Source organism: Schistocerca americana, chromosome 2, assembly GCF_021461395.2.
Source record: "Schistocerca americana isolate TAMUIC-IGC-003095 chromosome 2, iqSchAmer2.1, whole genome shotgun sequence".
In the NCBI taxonomy this organism is placed as follows: domain Eukaryota; kingdom Metazoa; phylum Arthropoda; class Insecta; order Orthoptera; family Acrididae; genus Schistocerca; species Schistocerca americana.
Window position 1 is genome coordinate 824,081,538 of NC_060120.1, and position 19,270 is coordinate 824,100,807.

Below are 19,270 nucleotides of genomic sequence, written 5' to 3' on the forward strand. Positions count from 1 at the left end.
ATCTGTTCATAAACCACCTTGAAGCTGTGAAGAATTTTGCAATACATTTTAACCATCTACATATTGCTCGCGAAGGGACCGTGAACACAAGATTAGACGAATTACAGTGCCGTACACACAGCGGCTTTTAAGTAATCGTGCTGCCCTTGCTCCATAGCGAATGGAACGAGACAAATTCCTAATACTTGGTATGATAAACTACCCCCTGCCATGCACTTCACTGTGGTTTGCAGATAAGCATGTAGATGTAGATTGTAATATATCAGCACACTCTAAACAGCCCGCCAAACTGTGTTTTGCCTAAGATCGTACATGTATGATCTTTGGCTGTAGAGCAGTATGTCTTTGGAGTTACATGTGCGATTAAAGTAATTGTGTAAGCAATTGTGGTGCGGTGTAGGAAGATATTTGTTTTGATAAGATACAGGTGACGGATGTATTTGTCAGTGTTATGTGTTCAAGCAGTGACTGTGTAAAGAAGTAAGAGAGACTGCCTGCAAATGACATGCTTTCAAATAAGAGTTTCCTATGGATGTTGAAAAGCCGTACAAGGAGGGATTTTTGTTGTTCCCTCCTCAAGGAGTCTTGGGACAGCTCAAGGTAACAGAAATGTTGACGTAATTTGAATGGCATATTTACGTTAGTTATGACTATTTATTTGTCAGTCTTCCGTACTGGGAGGTTAGGTTTCATATGTAAATAACGTGACTGAACATCATCCTTTGTTTGCATCCAGTGTGTCACACTCGCCTAGAATTTAGATGAGTTATTGAGGAAGATATTTAATTTGAATGACAGTACCTAGTTATTGATGACTTAAATGCAACAGAATTACTGATATTTTGTCGCGGCGATAGATCTGAAAATACTGGCGTTACTACAAATAATTATACGAAAAGTTTACGATAGTAGAATAAAAATACGAAGTTGGGTTGGAAATTTGAGAGACCTTTCAGGTTCTGCGGCGGAATTTAGTACAACGTCGCATGAAAGTTCATACTTCTTGTTGAGAAAGTAGTGCCGCATATAAACTATTAAATATTCGGTACCAACGTTTACTTTCTATTCATGTTTCCTTATTGTATTAGGTGTTCTGTATGTAACTAGCAGTTTCTTTCAATCATCATAGATACTACGAACATTTTACACCATTATTCATTAAATACACTATACATATGAGATTTTTGAGTAGGAGCACATAGGTAAATTTGGAGACCTTGTATATTATACTAGTTTGTTCTGCATTAAACATTATTGTAAGTATTATCACAAGTATATTATTAAAGAGACCATTTTGCCCTCAAACATTACCAGATTTCCAGTTTGATAGCCATTGTTTTATGTTGCATTGAGCCCATTAGAGACAGAATATTAGCAGAACTGCTGCTGATTTTTTAAAATGAAGATGTGAGTGATGTGTAGTTCTTCTGACAATATCCGAATGAAAACTTAATTGATTGTACACCAAATGTGAATGAATGTACGTTTTTAAACTGGTTTATTATTTTCAAAAACTTTTTTTTTTTCATTTGTTTCTTTGTATGACAGTACTATGAACATTGTTCATAAAACTCATAAAAATACTGTGCAAAGTAATTGGGTCTACCTGAGGTGGATTAATGCATGCTATCTTTGGACATCTGCACTGAGATGAGCTGATACCTAACAACCTGTAAAAGGAAATGTAGGGATAACATTAAAATGGAGAAATGCTGTGCATTATTCATTGCACTGGAGGTGTCAGTTATTTTTCTGTCTTTTGTATCTTCCCACACAGATTTTACTGATTGATATTCTAGGTGAAGAGGAGTAGGACCAACTTGTAATTGAGATAAATTACATTTTACTCCCAGTGCCTACGTCTTGATATGATATTATGTTATTTCCCAAGATCAGTCTGATAAAATTAATAGTTGAGTGAATTAGAAGGAGCACTGACATTTTGTGATAATACTAGAAAGCGTAATTCCTAAATGTTGAGTTTGTTTGACTTTTTAGTGCTCTTTGCTTGTGTAAGTTGTCCCTCATCTGAGGAAATAGGTAAGTGTGGATAAATAGAAATTATGGTGAGTCTAAAAACTAATTAATTTCTGATAATAGCATGTTTATTTATGTTGACTGTATTGCAAGAGTTGGACGTCAAATATCATTGAGCCTTGTGTGTTATATGTAAGTATATATCATATTGCTCCCACTCTGAAGAAAAAAATTTTATTTGTCATCACTTGTGCTGCCTGCTTCTCAAGTTCACTGATTATTTACTCTAACAGAACTTCATTTGATGTTTGCACCAATGCTAATTTAAATTGTGCATTTTACAGAATGAAGAAAGAAAAGAGTATCTTGATTTGTAAACTTGTGTGTAAGATTGACTCTGATTCTGCAAGTAGATTTGTTGTTAGTTGAATATTTCAGTGGCATAAAATTAAAAGACCCATACAACCAGAGCCAATTTGTGGAACAGAGAGAAGGTGGATATATTCAAAAACTCTGCAAAATGTGATTGAATTACATTCAAAATTTGCTGACATCATTAACATAAGAAATCCTTTTAGAAAGTGAATGTAATATGTCAAAGGAGAATCATTGTTGTCAAAGCTATGAAATTTCCTGCTGTTGACTGAGAGAGGAAAAGAATTTATTGCCAGACATGAATAATTTTCCGATTTACAGTTTGCAGTTCTTTGAATGAAAATGAAAATGTTGATGAAACATAGATTTGAATAATAGGGTCCAAGCAAATACAGGCTCACAGAGTTATAACACTGCTCCCAAGCATTGCCTTGCAGTGGTCATTAAATGATGTGCAGGAAGAGTTTTATGGATCACCATTTCAGTCATGGTTTATTCGTGTCAAATAGTCAAACATGTGTATGAGTTGTTACCGTGTAACTAAATGCACACAAAATAATACTATGCCAATAGATGTCTTGTTGAATTTTCAACTTCTCTTGAACATTACTATGGGAGATTCAGATCTTAAAATCGCCATCCTGGAGATCACAGTCAACCGATTTTATAAGCCCTCATTCCGTCAGACGTTCCGGTAAGATTTAACTTAATATGATATCCCTCAATGTGACTCTAGGAATTTCTTTCAGCAGTATGACTCAGATAGGGTACTTCCATGTCGAGCATTACTACTCTAGTATTTGTCAGATACTTCGAAAATGAAGGCCAGAAACATTGTGTTCCATTATTAAGAGTAATCTGCTATGGAAGATACTGGTAAACAAGACTGCAGTAACTGCAGCTGAACTCGTTGGTACATCATCACGTTTGTTGGCTTTGCCATCTCACAACAGAATTGTTACCTTGAAACCTAACTTAAACCTTGGGTTTCACCACAGTGTGCGTTAAAAGCTAAATAAAAATGTATTGCAGTTTAGGGCAACTTTTCATGAACTGGCACAACCATGAATATTTTGCAAAAATTGTTAAATGGTTCATTTTTGCTACTCACCATATTTCTTGCATTTGCCCAGCGAGGTGGTGCAGTGGCTAGCGCACTGGACTCGCATTCAGTAGGACAAAAGTTCAAACCTGCATCTGGCCATCCAGAATTAGTTTTTGTGTGATTTCTCTAAATCACGTAAGGCAAATTCTGGGATGGTTCCTGTGAAAGGGCATAGCAGATTTCCTTATCCATCCTTCCCCAATCCAAGCTTGTGCTCAGTCTGTAATGACCTTGTTGGTGATGGGACATTAAACACTAATCTCCCCCCCCCCCCCCCCCCCCTCTACCTCTCACCTCTTGCTTTTCCTCGCTTTCATTGGTTACCTCAAACTATCTTTCCATTGACTACACAAAACAGCTGTGTTGCCAACTGTACACGAAAAGTTCTGTCATTGACAGAGCTTCTGTTGTAGACTTTAGCGATTTACCCCTATTGAACACAAAAAACATTGTGGCTGTAGTGTTAATAGGTGATGTTTGAAATGTAACATAAGATTGATGCACCGTATGTAGTATGGGAATTCGGTACTTCCTCTGTTATCAGGTCAGTGCTTTACTCTGTTGTCAGGTCAGTCTTCAGCTTATCTTGTAAGCTATGTACATTCTCTCTAAGTGTTTGTCGTGAAGTTCTCAAAGATAGATTAATTAAAAAATAAAAGGCTGTTGTCTGCTGTTATGCAGTTTTCCTGTTTCAGTGACTGAAAAGACCTCCCCTGCCCCACGTAGTGTTAATTACTGTGACTGTTAACAGCCTACAGAGACTAGATGTAGTGAAGTAAGAAGATTAGAAATCTATCACTGATTTGCTGTCATAAGAGCAATTTATTTCTATTGTCTTGCTTTATTTGTTGGTTTTAATGTCTTTACAATGATTGCGTATCATGCATTGTAACAACACATTTTATCTTTTCAGAAAACTTGGCACAAGAAGTATTGCCAGCTATTCAGGGCTAGCAAACATGGGATAGAAAGACTTGAAGTATTTGACAGTGAGGAAGATGTTACGAAGAATTTGTCTGATCGAATTATTACTCTTGAAAATTGTGTGAAAATTACACAAGATGTACAGAAGCACCACCCCAATAGTTTCATTGTAAGTGTAAATTGTAAGTCCACATTTTATATTGACTGATGAGTTCACAAATTCTTTCCTTAAAACAATGTTTATTTACAGGTTGTTACGAAGACTGTTACATACCATTTTGCAGCTGTCAATGAAAGTGAAATGATGCTGTGGTTATCTGCATTCCAGTCGGTTGCATTCAAGGATGATTGCTCGAAACAAACAATTGAAGAACATAATGATCTTTATGATTCATCTGGAGAAGGTACATAACGGACATTAAAAATATACTTAAAATTTAATCACCTTGTATAGGTATTTCAGAGGAACACCCAAAATGGGGCTTTGTAGTCCTCTTAACATGTGACTGCTTGCTAGTTCCGTATCTGATGAAATGGTCCATCCTGCAATCTCATAGAGATCACTATCATTTGTTGCTACCAGGTGGTTGCACATGCACACATGTACTGTTTTTTGACGACAGGATTGAGCAAGGTGGGGTATGGTTAGCACACTAGACTCAAATTTGGGAGGGTGACAGCTCAAATAAATCCACATCCAACCATTCTCATGTAGGTTTATTGCAGTTTCCTGTAATCGCTCCAGGCAAATGCTGGCCAGGGCACAGCTGATTTCCTTCCCCAAACTTGAAACCGTCTGAGCTTGTTGTCGATGGGATGTGAAACCCTAATCGTTCTTCCTTTTGATGCCGGGAAGTGTGCAGCGCTGTTGAGTGCTCCCGCAAATAAAATGAATGAGGATCTTCCTCAAGGCTCTGTCTTAGCCCCTATTCTCTTCAGCTTGTATATTGCTGACATGCCTGCAACGACATCTCTAAAATTCAGATGTTCTGATAATTGAATAATAGCTAAACAACACAAGAAAATTTAAAAAAAGTTGTTTTAATAAATGGTTTTGTTACAGCTCATAACAGTTTCCATAAACGAAGACCTCAGCCCAGCTCACCAAAGACAGAGGTTTCATGCTGTCACCTGAACAGTAAACTTGTAAACATTTACGATGACACGTACATAAACGCTCAGCAAGCCACCATGCTGTGCATGGTGGAAGGTATTTTGTGCCACTACTAGTCACTTCCTTTCCCGTTCCCCTCACAAATAGAGCAAGGGAGAAATGACGTCTGTATTCCTCCAGATGAGCCCTAATTTCTCATGTCTTATCTTCGTGATCCATACATGAAATGCATGTTGGCGGCAGTAGAATCATTCTGCAGTCAGCTTCAGTGCTGGTTCTATAAGTTTTCTCAACATTGTTCCTCAAAAAGAATGTTGCCTACCCACTGAACATAGCTTCCTATCTCATCTTTGCAAAACATGCACAGTAACGACATGCTCATAAAACCTTTGACTGGGTTACAATTATTTTCATGTGCAGGTGTACTTGCACAATAAAATTTTCAACGAATATCACATTCCCTCTCAGTATACATTAGTTATTAATGTTGCAATTAAAAAAAAATAAATAAACCATTCTGAAACTAAGGTTTCCTTAGTCTCCTGAGATTTCTTTACTATGCACCAAGTAGCGTGTGTGAGGAAAAAATTATCAAGATATTGAGAAATGCACTATCATTACACACTTCTCTTTAGTTTGATAATAGCAAAGATCATAATGTTCGTTCTCTTCCAAGCTTCTGCCTCATTCCTTCCTGTTGGAGGGTGTTCTGTGATTATGTTGTATCTTAACTGTTTTGAGCTTACGAATATAACAGCTGAAGGTAATGTGGTATGGCAATACTTTGCAGCTTATGGGACTTTAGATCCTCATGCATGGTTGTCGGGTTCTGAAAATTTTGGAAAAATTTAAATTTTATGTAGTTGGTATGGCAGCAGCATTTATTAGTGGGGATTTATGCAAAGAGTTTCAGTTAGACACGAGCAAAATTACCAACATGTACTGCTGAAATATTTCAAAGTTATTATTTTTTCATCCTTTTATAAGTTTTCTTATGAAGTATGAAAACCCTTCATAAATATTGAAATTACTTCATATTAAAGGACATGAAACCATACCTTCTGCCCCAAATTCTGGTTTACAGTTTTACATGATACTCTGTCTGATTAAATTGCATTTTTTTTCCAATACTTCTGATCTGTTTCAAATGTTGAAATATGTCATCGTCTTGATATTCGTGCTGTGTGCAAGTCAAGTGAGGTAGTGTGGACTCACTTTTGCAATAGGCTTCTCAAATTCCTATCTACCCATCCTTATTTAAGTTTCCCATGACTGAAATAAATCACTAATGCCAGAATGGTTCCTAGTACGTGCTGTTATCTTTTGCACTTATCAATTGAGTGGCTCTACCTCATGGTCCATCGTGGTCGGGTTGTCATGAACCCTCGTGATGTTAACCCCCTGACAATACAGGAATCGCACTGCCTATGCCTGAGCTGTAACATCCCCATTTCAGCCATGGAGTAGGCGCCTATCACCTTTGGAGTCCTGGGACTTGGTAATAGGTACTATGCCAGGTGGCCTTTGCCTTGCCTTGGTGGCTCCCATGGTGAGGGCCTCCGATGAGAGTGGCATCAATGAAGATGATCTGCAATGAAATGGATCAAACTTAACAGTGGCTGTACAACACAGCAATATCAGGAACAGTGATTTTAATGCAGAGGTTTGTAATCCTATGGCATTTCTGCCTTTGAACATGCTTAAAGGTGAGAGCCAGGTAAGGAGAGATGGAAGTAGACAGTTTGCTGAGTTCTTGGTTTGTTCTTGAACTGACGGCAGAGCTTTCACTACAATGAGACCACTGTTTCTCTTTGAAAATATTGAAAATTGGTTTGGGGAGGTTGCAGCACTAGAAAAGTTGAGAAATGGATCTTTGCTGATCAAAACATTGCATGCCAACCATTAATGGGCACTTCAGGCCTGTGTAAACATAGGAGATATACCAGCCACCATTGCTCATGAGGAAAGGCAAACCTACGTTTCTAATATTTGTAGACTTAGCGAAAGCTTTTGACAATGTTGACTGGAATACTCTCTTCCAAATTCAAAAGGTGTCAGGGGTAAAATACAGAGAGCGAAAGGCTATTTACAATTTGTACAGAAACCAGATGGCAGTTATAAGAGTCGAGGGGCATGAAAGGGAAGCAGTGTTTGGGAAGGGGGTGAGACAGGGTTGTAACCTATCCCCGATGTTATTCAAGCTGTATATTGAGCAAGCAGTAAGGGAAACAAAAGAAAAATTCAGAGTAGGTATTAAAATCCATGGAGAAGAAATAAAAACTTTGAGGTTTGCCGATGACATTGTAATTCTGTCAGAGACAGCAAAGGACTTGGAAGAGCAGTTGAACGGAATGGACATTGTCTTGAAAGGAGGATATAAGATGAAGATCAACAAAAGCAAAACGAGGCTAATGGAATGTAGTCGAATTAAGTCAGGTGATGCTGAGGGAATTAGATTAGGAAGTGAGACACTTAAAGTAGTAAAGGAGTTTTCCTATTTGGGGAGCAAAATAACTGATGATGGTCGTTGTAGAGAAGATATAAAATGTAGACTGGCAATGGCAAGGAAAGCATTTCTGAAGAAGAGAAATTTGTTAACATTGAGTATAGATTTAAGTGTCAGAAAGTCGTTTCTGAAAGTATTTTTGTGGAGTGTAGCCATGTATGGAAGTGAAACATGGACAATAAATAGTTTGGACAGGGAGAGAATAGAAGCTTTCGAAATGTGGTGCTACAGAAGAATGCTGAAGATTAGATGGGTAGATCACATAACTAATGAGGAGGTATTGAATAGAATTGAGGAGACGAGGAGTTAGTGGCACAACTTGACAAGAAGAAGGGACCGGTTGGTAGGACATGTTCTGAGGCATCAAGGGATCACAAATTTAGCATTGGAGGGTAAAAATCGTAGTGGGAGACCAAGAGATGAATACACTAAGCAGATTCAGAAGGATGTAGGTTGCAGTACGTACTGGGAGATGAAGAAACTTACACAGGATAGGGTAGCATGGAGAGCTGCATCAAACCAGTCTCAGGACTGAAGACCACAACAACAACAACACATTGCTCATGATAATGAGCTCAATAGAATTCAAAGTGTTTCTTCCATTGGGGCCTTATGCTACAAACTGATGAAGAGCTGTGTATTTATCTGCTGCATTGTGGAGTCCATTTTGTTTGCCACATACAGAAGGGTCCCGAAGATAATAGAGTGGACATTGGAGATTTTATCCTGGCCTTCGACGGCAACATTTTGCTTATGAAGTTTAAGGTCATGGTTTTCCTTGTCTGATGAGGTTTTGTAGGTCCTAGAGGTTTGGGCACGTCGTCCTGCTGTTCCAGTGAGGTATGTGGACGGGCATCCCACGATCTTTTGCCCAATCCCCTCAATGTGTTGACTGTCTCGAACCACATCATCCTCATTCATCGCAGTGCTCAGTGTTTAAGAGGGAGAAGAAAATTCAAGAAAATAAAACACTTGTTTGCCTGTCTTATCAAGATGCTAAGAAAAAGTCGCAAGACTTCATCTGACTGGTGTGGTCTGAAACTTTGCAACTGTTGTCACCAGTCTGTACCTCGTATGTTGACGAAGTCTCGCACACCCCTCCTGGTCATGGTATTCCAGGGCCTACCCCACAGTTGGGGGAAGGAATGTCAGCTCCCATGCCCCCTATCCCTGTAGCACTGGTGGTTCACACACCATCAGTGCAGCCAGAGATGCCTAGTCATCCTCTGACGTCATCACCTGTCAAGATGCCCCTCTCCTCAAGATTATGCGTGAGCTGTTGACTGTGTTTTACTTTTTATCCACCAAAGCAATATGGTGAAGGCCATTTAACTTTGTTTCCACTTCCATTTCTGTATGGTGTCTTTTTTAGCCATTTTCCATGTGCCGTTTTTCAACTGTCTTCTATTATGTCAATTGGGACCAACGTATAGTGATTTTTTAACTCCTCTCTGTTTTTGTTTTTTGTAGTTTTGACTTGGGTGCGTATGGCCCGAGCTGTTCTTGTGCCCTAAAGTATAACAAAATCAAACCTCCCCTCAAGACAAGGACCAGCAGCCACAGGCTGCAGGTTGAAGAAAAGTATGGTCCTCTTCAATTATAGATGATGAAATGGGAAATTTTCACAGAAATTGAAATTTCACAAGGATAAGAAGGATAAACGGAAAGATAAATTATTTTCTGAGGCTTCGGATGTTCAGCTCCCCACCCCTGCAAAGGTTGAGCATATGCACCTTGATGATGTATCACACAGTCAGGTGGACTGTGACCTGGTAGTGAAGTAATCATACACGTCTTAGCCGTTCACCACGTTCTCAGACCTGACGCCAATGCTTCTTCAATGGAACTGTAATGGCTACTATCACCATCTGACCGAACTCCATTTTTACTTGCTACTTATTACGTAATTGGCATAGCACTTCAGAAAACACAGCTTACGGCAACACATCTCCCTGTTCTGAATAACTACAAACCTTTCTATACCAATCATGTTAATTTCAAAAGTGTGTCCATTGGGGTTTGTACCCTCATACAGTCTGATATTTTCAGTGCGCATGTACCCCTAATCACCGAACTGGAGGCCAGGGCCATTAGTGTCTACAAGTTTGGATGACAATATTTAATGTTTATCTACCTTCAGACAGACCTCTTTCCATTATCATGAGCTGTTAGAGTTAGTGGAACGGCTACCTCCCTCCTCCCCGCCCCCCTTCTTCTTCTTCTTCTTCTTCTTCTTCTTCTTACTACTAGGGAGACTTAAATGCCCATAATCCCCTGTGGTGCAGTGATGATATGTTTCATAAAGGCTGGGTACTAGATACCTCCTTTCAGAATTGGACGTCTGCCTACTCAACACCGGGATTTGTAACACATTTCAGTCTGGCACACATAACATACTCAACTATTGATCCCACAGTTTGCGAACAGACTGTACTACCCCTGATTCGATGATGCATCCATGGCAATCTTTGTGACAGCGACCATTTTCCTATCAGTCTCTCCCATTGCATGCACAGACATCTGGTACATGCTCCACGTTGGTTGCTTCAGAAAGCTGACTGGCAGGCTTTCTCCTCTGCAGCTGCTATTGCAGCCAGTCATGCGATGGAAATCGACAAAGTAGTACAGGATACTATAGACATTATTATTTGTGGTGCCGCAGCAACGATACACTGCTCCTCCAGCTCATTCTGACGACCACCAGTGCCATAGTGGTCGGAAGATACAACCAGGGCTATCAGGGAACAGCGCAGGGCACTTCAATGACACAAGTGCCACCCCTCTATCGATAATTTAATAGCATTCAAGAGACTCTGGGTGAAAGCACAGTGTTTGTTAAAGCAAAGGAAGCAGGAGTGTTGGAAGCAATATGTATCATCTATTGTGATCCCACACCTCATCGTCCCGAGTATGAACTAAACTTCACCGTATTTGCAGCCAACCATCGCCTACAGCCCTTTCTGGTATCATTGTCATTGGTAACATCTGCACTGATCCTTTTGTGGTACTCGCTGAATGTTTTACGACACACTTCACTAAAGTGTCTCCTTGTCAATTACCATCCTCATTACCTGATTCGAGCCTGCCTTCGGGTATTGGTGTGTGTGTGTGTGTGTGTGTGTGTGTGTGTGTGTGTGTGTGTGTGTGTGGTGTTGTGTTGTGTTTAGCATAAGTTACTTTAAGTTAGATAAAGTAGTGTGTAAGCCTAGGGACCGATGACCTCAGCAGTTTGGTCCCATAGGTACTTGCCACAGATTTTCCATTTCCAGACCCAGAAATATCACACCGTGCACCACCCACTATCCTTCTATCCAGATGGTTCTCTGCCATAGAATGTCTCTTTTGGTGAATGGGAGTTTCACGATGCTTTGGTAGTGTATCAGGATATGGCCCCTGGGTCTAATAAAATCCACAACCAAATGCTGAAACATCTTTGTGATGACAGCATGAAACATACCCTCGGGCTTTTTAATGGTATTTGGTAGGAAGGAGAATTTCTGTATCAATGGTGGGAAACTGTCCTGAAACTAGGAAAGGACCCACATATTTTAAGTAACTATCGATCAATCTCTCTGATAAATGGGCTGTGTAAGCTATTGGAGCGTATAGCCAACCACCATCTGTGTAGATACCTTGAAGCCAGAGGGCATATATCACGATTCCAGAGTGACTTTCGGCCTTTCCGGTCCACCACATGTCATCTGGTTCATCTGGAATCTGCATTGTGCAATGCTTTAGTGGATCACCAAAAATCTGATTGCTGTGTTCTTTGAGCTGTAAAGGGAATATGATACCACCTGACAACATCACATACTATCTACACTGCATGAGTGGGGTTTCCAGGGCAGTTTACCCATTTTTATCCAGAATTTCCTATCTCTCAGACCTTTTCTGGTCCAGACAAGTTTGACTCTCAGCATTCAATATGTACAGGATACTGGAGTCTCTCAGGGAGCAGTTCTGAGTGTAATGCTGTTCACTATTGCCATCAGTGGTATTGTAAATGCAGTGGCCCCACAGTCTCTATGTTGCTGTATGTGGATGATCTTTGCCTGTACTGTACCTCTTCATCACTGTGAAAACTTCAGGGGACTGCCTGAAGAGTACATGGATGAGCCCTGAATCACAGCTGTCAATTTTCTCCTGCAAAGTCACGAGTTGTGCCGATTCTGGATTGTGCACCTGTGCCCAGAAATTTACTTTGGTAACCATTTACTTGAAGTAATTGAAACTTTTCAATTCTTAGGTATTTTATTTGACAGCAAGCTAACTTAGCTGCCACATGTCCTCTGGCTCAAGGCAACTTGTACGAAAAAGCTAAATGCTCGCCTTTTTTGTAGTAACTCCTCACAGGGCACAGACTGCATAGTTTTTCTAAGATTTTACAAAGCACGGATGTTATCCCACTTTGACTGTGGATGTGTTGCTTATGGGTTGGCAGCACTGTCCGTATTGAGCTTGCTGGACCCTGTTAACCACATTGGTGTGTGGTTCGCAACTGGGGGTGGTTCGCAACTGGGGCATTGTGGAAGCTGATGTCCAAGAGCTGTGGGTTAGACGACAGCAGCTTCTGGGTAATTACGTAGTCATAGTCTGTCAGATACCTCACCCATGTCACTCAACTCCATAACCAAGAGTTCAGATTGTTTGCACATTGCCCAAAAGTGGTAGATCAGCTGGAGTCTGACTTGGTACTCTACTGAAGGACCTCCAACAGCCTCCTGTAGTCTGTGTTCCGAGGTCTCCCTCTCAGCACCTCCTATGGCCTGTACCTGGTCCTGTGATATGGATGAACCTCTTTTGTGGCCCCAAGAATGACACTGATCCTGCCCTTCTCTTACTCCTTTTCGTTCGATCCTCAGTATGCATCTACGCAGATGGATCAAAAGTCAGTGATAGGATTGGTTACGCTTTTGCACATGCAAGGGAACATGAGAAGCACCTGCTGCCGAGTGCCTGCATTGTACACACTGCAGAGTCAGTTGCCATATCTCTGGCTTTGCAGTACGTCAAATCCCAGGCCATGACAAACTTCCTGATCTGTAGCGGTTCCATGAGTTGCTTAAAAGGCATAACCTTAGAGTGACCTTCATCTGGACACAGAGCTACATAGGCATTCCAGGAAATGAACTTGCCGACCATCCAGCCAAAACCACAACTACAGGAGATCATTTCTACGTCGAAATACTGGGCACAGACTTAAGATTGCAACTTAGATGCAATATTGTGAGGCTCTGGGAATTTGAATGGCAGGCTACAACAACCCAAAACAAGTTAAAAATGATTAAGGGGTCCACTGAGCTGTGGCATACATCGTTCCTGGCACCTCAGAAAGATGCTATTGTGTTTTGTCGACTATGTGTCGCCCACATGAGATTCGCCCAGAGTTCCTTCTGCATCAGGAGGATCCTCCTCACTGCAGCTTAGGTAGTCTGCTGACGATCGTGCATGTTCTTGTTGTTTGTGCCCTGCTGGCCAAGCTGCTGCAGCACGCTCTCAGCTTACCTATTTCACTACCTCAGATGCTTGCAGATGATGAAACAGCCACTACGAGTGTGTCACATTTCCCGAGAGAGGGGGGGGGGGGGGGGGGGAGATATCAACTTCTTGTGCCTTTATAGACCTTCTTGTGCATGATGCTGCCTGGGTTACCTTAATTTTCTTTTAACTGTCGTGTTACAACTACCATAATGCTTTTTGGCTTGCTTGTATAGTTGGAACAGCCAAGTCCCCACTTTTTCACTTTTTGCTTTTTCATGTGTTTCTCTCATGGAATGGAGGGACTGATGACACAGTAGTTTTGTCCCTTTAAACACATAATAATAATAATAATAATAATAATAACAATAATCGTTGTCATCTAAAGTTTCCACTTACAATGAAAGCATAAACTTGAACATTCTAATCTACTGTGTGCATGGGAGTAAAGACCGTATAAAAAAAAGAAAAAAAACCCACTAGGAAATAAATCCCAATGGGGACCAAAATCATATCCACTTTTTTGTTGTTGTTTTGAATGCAAAGAAGGGTATGATACAGCTTGTCACATTACTCTATCCTGTGCAAGCCTCTTCGTCTTGGAACAACTACTGCCACTTACATCCTTCTGAGTCTGCTTAGTGTATTCATTTCTTAGTCTCCTCCTGCAGTTTATCTCCTCCTCCCCCTGCCATATGCACTTCCCTCCAGTATTAAATTGGTGTTCCCTTGATGTCTCAGATTGTGTCCTATCAACCAATCCCAACTTCTAGTGAGGTTGTGCCTTGAATTTCATTTCTCCTCCGTTCTGTTTAAGTACCTCTTCAGTAGTTATGTGACATTTAATCTTCAGTGGCACTATATTTCAAAAGCTTCTATTCCCTTTTTGTCTGAATTGTTTATCGTCCATGTCATCACTTCCATACAGGGCTACACTCCATACGAGTAAAAGGTCTTTTGGGAAAAATAATTTTTATTCTAATGATAGAAAACCGAAACATACATTATTTCTTTACATAACCTCTCTGCATTTCAACACACTTTGTGCAACATTTCACATGTTTTTTGATTCTGTCAGAAACACGTTTTTTGGTTGTACATATAAGCAATTTTGCACCACATCAATAACTTCTGAATCTGCTGAAAATCTTCTTCCCCTGAGCACTTCCTTCAGTGGTCCAAATGTATGGAAATCAGTTGGAGGCAAGTTTGGACTGTCTGACAGGTGTTCCAGCAATTTGAATCCCAACTTCTTTATTGTTTTGGCCATCACTTTGAACAAATGTGGCTGAGCTTTATCTAGCTGTAGGATGACACCTTTTCACAGTTTTCCACGACATTTTTTACAGTTTGGCCTCTTGCGTGCTACCACAATTTCCATGTCTCAGAATAGTGTTTGCATAATCCTATCAGCTGATGGTTGGCGTTTAAATTTCTTAACTTGTGGTGGTGATGGATTTTTCCAAACCAAGCTCGCAGCCTTACCTTCCAGTTTGTGATGGTGCACCCAAGTTACGGGTACAGTAACAATTTGCTATAAAAATACATCTCCCTTGCAATGATAACGGGTCAGATGTTTACGAGAGATGTCCATCCTTTGTGCCTTAAGCTGCACTGACAATTCATTCGGTACCCACCTCGCACAAATTTTCCAAAAATGTAGCCTGTCATGTAAAATGGAATATGCCGAACCATGACTGATTTGTAAAGTATAGTCAGTTTCGTCCACTGTTATTCCTCTATTTTACAAAACCATACCCTCAGTGTTTCCAAATTGTCTTCAGTTGTTGATGTTGATGGCCTGCCCAATCTTTCTTCGACACACAGATAAGTTCTTCACTGTTTGAAGCATTCCATCCATTCGTAGATCTTGCTTAGAGATAAACAGCTGTCATCATAAAGCTCTTGCATTCGAAGAACAATTTCTGCAGGTTTAACACCGTCTGTAAATAAAAGGCTAATCACTGCCCTCATTTCCTCCTTGGTGCAGATTGACAATGGAGCTGTCATGTTTCACAGTCTGCTACAATATGACTACTAACGCGGGAATAAGAGTGACACATTACATAGAATTGTTGTGGATGACAATTCTTCAGCCCTGGATACTAGCAGTGTTGCCAAGGCCACAGTGAGAAATTGCAAAAGTTTCTTTACATTTTGACTTCCCCTTGTACTTTCAGAAAAGACTTCGTGATACTTAAATCTATATTTCATTTTAACAAACTTCTGTTTTTCAGAAACAATATTTTATATCCTCTCTATGTTAGCCATCATCAGTTATTTTGCTGCCCAAATAGCAAAACTTGTCTACTACTTTAAGTTTCTCATTTCCTAATCTAATTATCTCAGCATTGGCTAATTTAATTCAACTACATTCCATTGTCCTTGTTTTGCTTTTGTTGATGTTCATCTTAATCTTCCTTTCATCAGGGACAAGGAGGGTCCCAGGGAAGTGTGATAGGATTGTTGTTATTTTCTGTATACATAAATGATTTTATGAATAGGGTAAGAGAGCAGTCTGTGGCTCTCTGCTGATGATGCTGTGGTGTATGGGAAGGTCTCATCATTGAGTGACTATAGGAGGATACAAGATGACGTGGACAAAATTTCTAGTTGGCTAGATGGATGGCTACTTGTTTTAAATGTAGAAAAATGCAAGTTAATGCACCCGAGTATGAAAAACAAACCTGTAATGTTGGAGTACAGCATTTTGTAGTGTGCTGCTTGACACAGTCACATCGATTAAATATTTAGGCATAACATTGCAAAGGAATTTCAAGTGGAATGAGTACGTAAGGATCGTAGTAAGGAAGGCAAATGACGGACATCATTTGATTGGGAGAACTTTAGGGAACTGTGGTTCATCTGGAAAGGAGACTGTATAATATACTGGCACAACCCATTCTTGAATACTGTTCAAATGTTTGGGATCTTCACCAGGTCAGATTAAAGGAAGACATCGAAGTAATCCAGAGGCGGGCTGCTAGATTTGTTGTTGGTAGGTTCAAACAACATGCAGATGTTACGGAGATGCTTTGGGAACTTAAATAGTTGTCAGTGGAGGGAAGGCAGTGTTCTTTACAAGGAGCACTATTGAGAAACTGTAGAGAACCAGCATTTGAGGCTGACTGCAGGAAGATTCTACTGCTGCCAAAGTACATTCAAATAAGAAGGATTAGGTTCTATATGGAGGCATCTAGGCAGTCATTTTTCCCATGCTCTGCTTGCGAGTGGAAGAGGGAAGGAAATAACTAGTAGTGGTACAAGGTACCCCAGCCACGCACCATACTGTGGCTTGTGAAGTGTGTGTGGTGTACATAGATGTGCTGTCCATTCTGTTTAATTGCTCATCCAAGTCCTTTGCTGTCTGATAGAATTACAGTGTCATCATCAAACCTCAAAGTTTTTATTTCTTTTCCCTGGAATGTAATTCATACTCCAAATTTTTCTTTTATTTCCTTTACTGCTTGCTCAATGTACAGATTGAATAACATTGGGGATAGGTGACAACTTTCCATCACTCCCTTCACAACCACCACTTCCATTTCATGCTTCTAACTTGTGTGTTGTTTCTGTACAAGTTGTAAATAGCTTCTCACTCCCTGTATTTTATAACTGCTGGCTTCAGAATTTCAAAGAGTGTGCTCCAATCAACATTGCCAAAACCTCTGTCTAAGCCTACAAATGTTTTCTTAATATACACTCCTGGAAATTGAAATAAGAACACCGTGAATTCATTGTCCCAGGAAGGGGAAACTTTATTGACACATTTCTGGGGTCAGATACATCACATGATCACACTGACAGAACCACAGGCACATAGACACAGGCAACAGAGCATGCACAATGTCGGCAATAGTACAGTGTATATCCACCTTTCGCAGCAATGCAGGCTGCTATTCTCCCATGGAGACGATCGTACAGATGCTGGATGTAGTCCTGTGGAACGGCTTGCCATGCCATTTCCACCTGGCGCCTCAGTTGGACCAGCGTTCGTGCTGGACGTGCAGACCGCGTGAGACGACGCTTCATCCAGTCCCAAACATGCTCAATGGGGGACAGATCCGGAGATCTTGCTGGCCAGGGTAGTTGACTTACACCTTCTAGAGCACGTTGGGTGGCAAGGGATACATGCGGACGTGCATTGTCCCGTTGGAACAGCAAGTTCCCTTGCCGGTCTAGGAATGGTAGAACGATGGGTTCGATGACGGTTTGTATGTACCGTGCACTATTCAGTGTCCCCTCGACGATCACCAGTGGTGTACGGCCAGTGTAGGAGATCGCTCCCCACACCATGATGCCGGGTGTTGGCCCTGTGTGCCTCGGTCGTATGCAGTCCTGATTGTGGCGCTCACCTGCACGGCGCCAAACACGCATACGACCATCATTGGCACCAAGGCAGAAGCGACTCTCATCGCTGAAGACGACACGTCTCCATTCGTCCCTCCATTCACGCCTGTCGCGACACCACTGGAGGCGGGCTGCACGATGTTGGGGCGTGAGCGGAAGACGGCCTAACGGTGTGCGGGACCGTAGCCCAGCTTCATGGAGACGGTTGCGAATGGTCCTCGCCGATACCCCAGGAGCAACAGTGTCCCTAATTTGCTGGGAAGTGGCAGTGCGGTCCCCTACGGCACTGCGTAGGGTCCTACGGTCTTGGCGTGCATCCGTGCGTCGCTGCGGTCCGGTCCCAGGTCGACGGGTACGTGCACCTTCCGCCGACCACTGGCGACAACATCGATGTACTGTGGAGACCTCACGCCCCACGTGTTGAGCAATTCGGCGGTACGTCCACCCGGCCTCCCGCGTGCCCACTATACGCCCTCGCTCAAAGTCCGTCAACTGCACATACGGTTCACGTCCACGCTGTCGCGGCATGCTACCAGTGTTAAAGACTGCGATGGAGCTCCGTATGCCACGGCAAACTGGCTGACACTGACGGCGGCGGTGCACAAATGCTGCGCAGCTAGCGCCATTCGACGGCCAACACCGCGGTTCCTGGTGTGTCCGCTGTGCCGTGCGTGTGATCGTTGCTTGTACAGCCCTCTCGCAGTGTCCGGAGCAAGTGTGGTGGGTCTGACACACCGGTGTCAATGTGTTCTTTTTTCCATTTCCAGGAGTGTATCTTATGAGATAGGTCGTAGGGTCAGTAATGCCCCGCATGTTCCTGCATTTGTCCAGAATCCAAACAGATTGTCCAAGAGGTCAGCTTCCATCCGTTTTTCCATTCTTTTAAAGAATTTGTTTTAGAATTTTGCAACATTGACTTGTTAAACTGATAGTTTGGTAATATTCATGCCTGTCTGTATCTGCTTTCTTTGGAAATGGAATTATTACATTCTGCTTGAATTCTGAGGGATTTTTGTGCATCTCGTATATATTTTGCGCACCAGGTGGAAAGCTATCAGTATTTTTGACAGAACGTTGTCTACTTCAGGGACCTTGTTTCAACTTTGGGTCTTTCAGTGCTCTGTCAAATTCTTCTCTCAGTACCATATCTCCCTTCTCATCTTCATCTACACCTACAGCCTCTTCCCTTTCTATAATATTGCCTTAAAGTTCATTTCCCTTGTATAGCCCCTCTGTATACTCCTTCCATCTTTACCAAGCAAGGTGACGCAGTCGTTAGCACACTGGACTCGCATTTGGGAGGATGCCGGTTCAATCCCGTGTCCAGCTGTCCTGCTTTAGGTTCTCTGTGAGTTCCCCAAATCACTTCAGACAAATGCCGAGATGGTTCCTTTGAAGAGGCACGGCCGATTTCCTTCCCCACCCTTCCCTAATCCGTGCT

General features: G+C 41.6%; 1 protein-coding gene across 1 annotated transcript in view; it reads left to right on the top strand.

Annotated features, from left to right (window-relative positions):
* Positions 1-356: 356 nt before the first annotated feature.
* Positions 357-19,270, top strand: part of LOC124595280 — a 29,685-nt gene continuing 10,771 nt past the window's right edge. Inside the window, exons 1-3 of the mRNA XM_047133958.1 lie at positions 357-600; positions 4,371-4,550; positions 4,632-4,785. Coding sequence (XP_046989914.1) covers positions 529-600; positions 4,371-4,550; positions 4,632-4,785 — 406 coding nt within the window. The 5' untranslated portion in view covers positions 357-528. The remainder of the gene's footprint in view (positions 601-4,370; positions 4,551-4,631; positions 4,786-19,270) is intronic.